Consider the following 9,057-nt stretch of genomic DNA (forward strand, 5'->3'; position numbering starts at 1 on the left):
CCCCCGCCCTGGGGGGGGGGGGGGTTCTCTGTCTACGCTTATCAGATAGTGAAGGCAATAAACAGTTTCCCACAACCCCCTGCCAGCCTGATTGCCCCCAACTGTCCCCCATGCCTGCCTGATCACCCCCAACTGCCCCCTTGCCGGCCTCATCACCCCTAACTGCCCCCCCACCGCCTTGGCCCCACCACAATGGCTTTGTTCGGAAGGATGTCCAGAAAGTCTCCCAGAAGGTCTCCTGATCTAATTAGCATATTACCCTTTTATTAGTATAGATAAGCACCAGGGACTTCAGAATACATCAAGCAGCACTCACTTCAGTGCTCAAACTTCCGTTGCCCTTCTTCTTGCGTCTTCCTGCTCCACCTCTGGCATTTAGTTTTCCTTTGTCAGAATAACTGGACTCTACTATAACAATTGCAATTGCTGAAAGCAGATATAATAATTGTGAAGATTAATAAGACATCTAAATAAAATTTTAATTTTATCTGGGAGTGTTCTTAAAGCTAATAAAAGCATCATTGGTTTAAGTAGACCTACAGTATAGATAAGTAACCTCCTTTTTTGCCAAGATCATTTATTTTCACCTTCTGCAGCTTGATAGATGATAATGGCCTTTTCATGCCTGTGATGGTACAATTTGTTCATGGTCTATTGGCCTAATTTAATTCTGATACAGACTAACCCATGAATGCAGGAACTGTAGAGTCAGTAGACTGTATTCTCTTTTTTAAAAGCAATGTGGCTCAACATTTCCATATGTCCTGTATAAAAGGATATTCAGTCTTTGTATATGTGAAGAAATAGTGCGATCATTGAAATGCTGATACATTTTAACAATAAAAAGAAACTAATATGGAAAAAATATTCTCTGGAAATACCACTCTGTAGAATATACACAAGAGTGCCTAGAATTTTATGAAACAATGATCCTTGAAATCAACTTTTTAAATTGATTGTAAACTGACATATGGCAAGATTAAGAATAATTTTAGGGGAACTAATTCTAGAACATGTTATTTTATAAAAAGTGTTGGAAATTTCCCACTTGAATTGATGAAAGATTAGTGTCATAGTGACCACTACAGGAGAACAATTTAATGTAGCTATATTTAGTAAAAAAATGAAGGGCTCACTCATTTTAGAGTGCTGAAAATTGTCCCAAACCATATTTTCTTTAGTCCACTGGAAACATCTGTTTACAAGACTACAGTGCCTTTTTTTGGTAAAGTTACACACAGAGCACGCAGATTTGCAGGGCTGCTGATACGTGTGTTGGAGTTGCCACACCCACATAAGGCAGACTTTTTTCAGGTAGAAAGTTACAAGGGAGACACTGGATCTCCATTTGTCTAGATCTGGTGGTGGCTTATTCACAGGTACGCAGAGTACCTATGACTCTCAAATTCACTGTGCTTGTTTTAGGGATTATTTTCACTATTATTTTTCAAATTTGCAAAGTCTCTCTACTTTACCTTGTTTATCAAGATATCACCATAAATTTGATTGGTGCTATATTGCTCTTGTTTTTATTTTAAATATTATTTTTTGAATACCAAGTTTAAAGGAAAGATAATAAATAACAACTTGTGTCACTGAAAAGATGTGTGCATGGAAAAGTAAATTTGCAGAGAAACATATAATTCATTTTATATTCATTGTTTTTAAGATAAAACTTTCAACTACTTAATTAAATAGCCTACCAGCTTCATATTAATTAACTTTTCTTCCATTTTAACTGGAAACATATTTTATGTATCTACCTATATTTATATATCTATTTTTCTCTGTATATATGTTGCTTATAAGTTAGTTTATGCTTATATTTCTAGATTAGTATTTTTTCACACAAAATGATTCTATCTTTAAACATTAGTCTTTTCAGAAATAAAATTCCCAACAGGAAGATTTTATAAATGTCCTCTATTACATTTTAAAAAAATTATCTATGTATTTAATTTTTAGTTATTCTCACTTTTAAATCTTTATTATAAAAATGTTCAAATACACCAATTAAAAGGAATTGCATAATAAACTCCTTCACAAAACTTCAATATAAATACATTGTCCTGGTATAATAATATTTACATTTATTTCACAGCAGTTTAATTAATTTATTCAAATATTTGGCGGTTAAACAATGAATAATTTGGATGTTGTTTTGTGCATATGGTCCCACCACCAGGGTTGTGGAACCTCCTAAAGCTACCCATGAACCTAAATTTATTAAAAATATATATAAACTCATTATTTGAGATTCATGCTATGATATACACCAAATCTTGTGACCTACTCCTCTGAATTCTTTTCTCATGGCTTTGACTCATGGTTACTTTATAAAGTGAATCTAGTCATTTACATGCTACTGTAACACTTAAATTTTGACATTAGCATTACTTAAAATTCTCTCCTCATTTCTTTAACAGTTTGGAGAGAATGAAGTTTTATCTTTTAAATATTCTCTATGAATATGTACATGTTTTTGCTTGTACAAACACAACTATTTTCTATGTGCTAGCCATCTTGTTCAATAAATTTTTTACATCCATCACCTCATGAAATGATCCCAACAATTGTGACTGTTATACTTTATCATTTACAGAAGAGATGATGGAGTCTGAGATTAATTATGCTGGTGTGACAGATCCCAACCTTGATTGCAAGTTGGTCTGACCGAAAAACATATACATTGCCATAATTCAGCATTGACACATCATTTAATGACATTTCTTGAACTTCCATTCCTGTCAAGGTCCATATCTTCCTTCGCTGTTCACCACACTCTTTTAGCACATATACTTACTAAATTGATTATATAACATTTTGAATTGCCCTCTAATCATTTCAAATTTGCAATTCTTATATTCTAAAAGAGACCAAATGTTTCTCAGAAATTGAAGGCAAAATGAATAGTTTTATATCACTCAACATTTCCTTATATAGGCATCATAACTTTTTAATAAGAAGATGGGTTTAATTGGATTCTAAATTTTGTTCCAGAGTATTGTTTTATTTTTCAAGGTAATCTATCAAATAAGGATCAATTAAAACAATGGAAGTATTGAAAAATAGCAAATGTGTGCAATTATAACAAATTTTCTTACCAATAATTTTACCACTTCTCACCAAAATGTGTTCAGAACTAATAATAAGAAAATTTACTGGACTGTCAGTTTGCCTCTGGTCTTTTGTGTCCTCCTTTACCAAATCTCCCTGCTACACATTGGACTCTACTACCAAAGTAGAGAAAGCAACTAGCCATGCTCTGACCCTGCACTAGATGCTTTCCCTTTGTTATTTTATTTAATGGCATTAACGAGTTAGATATTAAAAGCCTAAGAACATAGCCCGGCCAGCATGGCTCAGTGGTTGAGCGATGACCTATGAACCAGGAGGTCACAGTTCCCAGTAAGGGCACATCCCTGGGTTTCGGGCCCAATCCCCAATGTAGGGCATGCAAGAGGCAGCCAATCAATGATTCTCATATATATATATATATATATGATTATTGATTTATATATAAAATATATAATAAGGATATAAATTAGGCTGTCTAGTTCCCAATCTCCATCTGCCACTTGCTAGCTATGTAACCCTGATCAAGTAATTTAACTTCTCTAAGCTTGTTTTCTCATCTGTAAAACACTGATAACTAGCCATAGCCTCAGGGTCAAGGAAATGAGATAATCTCTATAAAGCTAAAAATAGTAGGTAGCATGTAGTAAGCTCTCAAAACAATATTAGCTGTTGTAATGATTGTGGAACTGCTATGTACCCATGTTATATAAAAACTATAGAAACATGCATAAGCAGTTTAGGCCACTGTCAGTTAAACATAAACCATCCATTACGTGATAGCTTTAAAAATAAAATCTATGATACATAGCACTGAATGCCTATTGTGTGGAACTGTTTCTGTACCATGAATTTCTAGAGTTACACTTAGTATTTGGTTAAACAAAAAGTAATGGTCTTTAACTTAAAAACGTGAATTGTAGCCGAAACCGGTTTGGCTCAGTGGATAGTGCGTCGGCCTGCGGACTGAAAGGTCCCGGGTTCGATTCCGGTCAAGGGCATGTACCTGGGTTGCGGGCACATCCCAGTAGGAGATGTGCAGGAGGCAGCTAATCGATGTTTCTCTCTCATCAATGTTTCTAACTCTCTATCTCTCTCCCTTCCTCTCTGTAAAAAATCAATAAAATATATTAAAAAAAAAACGTGTATTGTAACAATCGCATATTTGTATATATCAATGTATATGATTTCTATCTCTTTTTCTTTTAGATCCTCTGTTATATGATCTTTTCCAATTGTATGAATCTAAATATCATCTCCAAGCTGATGACTTCCACACTCATGACTTCTTCTCTGACATTCTCCCTGACATATCATACAGATTCCTGGACATGTCTTTCTTGTTGCCTTTAAATCTCACCACCAAAAAAATCAAAACTAAATTTGTGATTGCTATCCACACCACCCACACTCAGTTACCAGCTCTTAAAATCTGTTTCTCATCATTTTCCCCATATCACTCAATGGATTTCTTGCATGCCCTCTCCCTATTCTCACTCTGAGTTTGCGAAAACAAGAAAAACCTTTGAGTCCATTCTCACCTCAGATCCTACATTCAATCATCAGCTAGGCCTGGCAATTCTACCTTCAAAATGTGTTTTGAATCCACTTATTTTTTCATCATGTTACCACCATACTCCATCCAAACCACTATCATCTTTGACTAATCTTTTGTAATAACCACCTGACATAGCAAACCCTTGTCTCACTATAATCCATTTATATATAATATCATGTTTCTCTCTGCCTAATTGTGCTTCATATTCCCTTTCAATAAAATTCCAAATAATTGTCTTAATGCACAAGACACATAAAATCACCCTCAACTTTATATTCTTTTCCTTTGCTCCTCACTCACCATATTTCTGATACATTGGCCTTATTTCTGTTCAAGTTGACCACACCCCTCTCCCCCATTACTGCCTTTATATCTGCTGTTTATTTTCCTTGGCATGCTCTTGTCCTGCCCTCCTCATCTTTCTGTGTGACTATCACCTCCTCTAAGTGCATTTTTCCTTGACCGCCGTCTCTAAGTAGGTTATTCACTTGCTGTTCTAATAACAAACTTTCTTTAAAATATTTAGAAGCTGTAATCACATATTTATGTATTCGTGTGTTTATTTAGTCTGTCTCCTCCACTGGACTCTAAACCCCAGGAGGGTAGACAATGCATCATTTTCCTCTTGTGTCCGTTTACCTAGCCAGTGCTTATATAGTAGGCTTTAAATAAGTATTTGTGAAATGAACGACTGAAACAATAGCATTCTCTTCTTCTTCAGAATTCTCTTCTGGACGGATTGGGATGCCAATTTTCCTCGCATTGAATCTGCCTCGATGAGTGGTGCTGGGAGAAAAACCATCTACAAAGACATGAAAACTGGGGCGTGGCCTAATGGACTAACTGTGGACCACTTTGAAAAAAGGATAGTTTGGACAGATGCCAGGTTTAAAAAAGAATCTTTGTTCTGTATTTTCTGTTACCTTCCTCAGATAATATTTACATATCCAAAACGTTTTCTAATATTCATGCATGATGTATACACAACATTGAAATAGGTGGTGATTTTTGTTTGGTTTTATTATAACGATGATTTTCTGGCAATTGGTGGCTTTTGTTTGTTTTTGTTATGATGGCTTTTTTTTCCTGGCACAAATTAGATACAGGCTCACAAAAATATTTTCATCATTTATCTAAAAAATAAAATCACATCACTATACTATTTGAGTGAATTTTGATAAACTACTGAAGTATTTACCTTTCTGTAGGTCAGATGCTATTTATTCAGCCCTCTATGATGGAACAGGAATGATAGAAATCATCCGTGGTCACGAATACCTTTCTCATCCCTTTGCTGTGTCTCTGTATGGGAGTGAGGTCTATTGGACTGACTGGAGGACCAACACCTTGTCCAAAGCCAATAAGTGGACAGGGCAGAATGTCAGTGTGATTCAGAAAACCAGTGCACAGCCATTTGACCTTCAGATATACCATCCTAGTCGTCAGCCACAAGGTAAGTGATTGTTATGAATTAACCACCCAGAAAGTATTTTCACCTCCATCATATAATATTTGAACTGTAAAACAGCTTTTGTAATTTAACAGTTACTAATATCTTATGTATATTGTATGATGAGAGTGGTTCAAGCCTTTATTTTATTAGTTCAGGATTTTTTCTTTCCCTTTTTATTTATTTCACATAGATATAGAGAAATCTTAGAAATTAAGGGTTTTACATATGATTTCATTCATAAACCTGAAACTCATGAACAAAAACAACAGCATGGTAGCTGCCAGAGGGAAGGGGATGGTGGGAGAAGGGAGTCCTAATATAAGGTGACAGGAGAAGATGTGACCCTGGGTAGTGGACACATGGTGCAATATACAGATCTTCTAACATAGAAACCCACACCTGAAACCTATATGTTCATGTTGACCAGTGTCACCCTGATCAATGTAATAAATAAATGAACAAATAAATAAGAAATTAAGGGTTTTACACCAAATCCCCGCATTTTTAGTCATTGCTATTGCCTCAATAAAAGATACTTTGGGGAGTTTGAATCTCTTACCTAAGGATAATTAGTAAATTAGAGGAAAACACCCAGGACACACTTAGGTTAGCCCTCAAGCAGTCACTGTGTAGTATATTGGGAGAAGAAAGAAGGGTGTAAGTAAGAGAAAGGATAAATCACCTGCTTGAGTTTATCCATTTTAAGAGAACTGGGGTCACATGAATATGTCTGCTACCTCGCCCCATGTATTCCACATTTTGGTGCGATAGTAATCTTCATATTGGTTTTGTGATTTTATTTCCTCCACTTCATCTTCGATCATAAATCTGTCTCACATTTCTTTTTCTTCTCTCTCTCTCTCGCTCTCGCTCTTTTCTGGGATGCCATAGCCATTTGGTGTAACTTCAGTTCATATTTTTATACCTCTTGCCTGATGCTTCCCCATTATGATATGTGTCATAACTTACAGAAAACTTATTCCAGTGCAAATAATGTTCTCTTTTCATTAGCATATTTTTATGTGAGACATAGGATTCTTAGTTGACGAGCTCTTTCCTTTAGAGGGTGCATTTTCTCCTTTCTCCCTCTTTCAGTGTAGATTAAGCAGATCTTCCACTTCACTGGTATTTCTGTCTTATGGACCACACTTCAAGCCTTATTTGAATTCATGTTATATTATCTCCTGCTAGACTTAACTAAAAATACCCACCTCTATGGTCCATAAATTCCATGGTTATCCTTCATCATTCTTGGGTACTTGCCTTGATTCTCCCTTGATACTATTTCTCCCATCAAAATGTCCTCATCTATAAAATTTCCTGTGCCATATCTCTGATGTAGTCTGATTGAATCTAGGTCTCCTCCCAGATACTTTCAATTTCTCCGTTTCAATTTTCATTTATAATTGATCCTTCTTTGTCCCATGGGAGCTTCTACATACCCTGGAATATGTGAGCAGTCATTTAATCCTTCCTTATCACCCTTAACTCCTGTACTCCTTTCATCCTACAAACCTGCAAAGTATGAGGATATCACAGAGAAAATAAAGATTATCATTATTGTACTTAAGAGGCATTCCATAAATATATTGGATTTAACTAAATTGAAAATAGTCAAGAAATAATGAGTCTGACCAGCAATGGGCCACTGGTAAAATGAAAAAAGATATTCTTCTTTATAAACTCACTTCAGCGTGGAGGAGAACCTAGTAATAAACCACCAGTATGTGGAGTACAAACACTTACAAGATAGGATCAGTTTTTATTTTTATGAAGGCAAAATATGCACATACTAGAGGCCAGGTGTACGAATTTGTGCACTGGTGGGAACCTCGGCCAGGCTGGTGATCAGGGCAGATGGAGAGGTGTGGCTGGGGGGAGGGACTGCGGGAGGTTGGCCAGCCAGATGATTGGGGCTGATGGGGGGACTGGCTGGTTGTGGGGAGGAACCACAGGAGGTTGGCCAGCCACTAGAGGTTGGCTGTGGGTGTGCACTGACTACCAGGGGGCAGCTCCTGCATTGATTGTCTTCCCCCTGGTGGTCAGTGCGTGTCATAGCAACCGGTTGTTTGGTCATTCCATTGTTCAGTCACTTAGGCTTTTATATATATACTGGAGGCCCGGTGCACGAAATTCGTGCACTGGGGTGTGGGGTTCCCTCAGCCCAGCGGGAGCCCTCAGTGGATGTCCTACTGATGGCCACAGTCTGGCAGCAGAGGCTCGGAGCAGGCGTCCCGTGTGTGTGTGTGTGTGTGTGTGTGTGTGTGTGTGTGTGTGTGTTTGCTGGGGCCTGCCCCCAGCCGTGCCACATAGGCTCGAAGCAGTTGCTGTGTGTGTGAGTGTATGTGAGACCCCACTGGGGGTCTGTCCCCAGCCACATTGGAGGCTCAGAGCAGGCACTGTGTGTGTGTGTGTGTGTGTGTCTGCCGGGGGCCTTCCCCCAGCCACACCATGGAGGCTTGAAGCAGGAGCCCCTCTGTGTTGATCTCTCAGGCTCCTGGCCTCCACTGCATGTTGTACTCTTCCTTGAGCTATGGCCAGGATGGGGGTGCTGCTTGCAAGCCGGGCTTTCCTGCTCCCGGATCACCATGGCGACCGGGGAGCGGGGAAAGTTGGGGGCTGCCCGCAGGCCAGGCTTGCTTTCCTGCTCCCGGATCCTCATGGCGACCAGGGGGAAGGTGCAGCTGGGGGCTGCCCACAGGCCGGGCTTGCTTTCCTGCTCCCGGATCAGGCCCAGCTGGGAGCTGCCCTCAGGCCAGGCTGGCTTTCCTGCTCCCAGATCACCATGGCAACTGGGGAGCAGGCAAAGTTTGGGGCTGCCCGCAGGCTGGGCTTGCTTTCCTGCTCCCGGATCAGGCGCAGCTGGGGGCTGCCTACAGGCCGCACTTTTCTACTTACCGATGGCCGGATCACCACAGCGACCCAGGGCCCAGCGGCACTTTCCTGCTCTCCAATAGTCATAGGGTCCCGG

At 38.9% G+C, this 9,057-nt stretch overlaps 1 protein-coding gene across 1 annotated transcript in view; it reads left to right on the forward strand.

Moving 5' to 3' along the window:
• LRP1B (low density lipoprotein receptor-related protein 1B) overlaps positions 1 to 9,057 on the forward strand; it is a 1,756,854-nt gene that overhangs the window by 1,145,540 nt on the left and 602,257 nt on the right. The window contains exons 26-27 of the mRNA XM_014548045.1: positions 5,355 to 5,519; positions 5,842 to 6,086. Of these exons, the coding sequence (XP_014403531.1) occupies positions 5,355 to 5,519; positions 5,842 to 6,086 (410 nt within the window). The remainder of the gene's footprint in view (positions 1 to 5,354; positions 5,520 to 5,841; positions 6,087 to 9,057) is intronic.

The sequence above is a fragment of the Myotis brandtii genome, unplaced genomic scaffold (genome assembly GCF_000412655.1).
Source record: "Myotis brandtii unplaced genomic scaffold, ASM41265v1 scaffold493, whole genome shotgun sequence".
Lineage (NCBI taxonomy): Eukaryota > Metazoa > Chordata > Mammalia > Chiroptera > Vespertilionidae > Myotis > Myotis brandtii.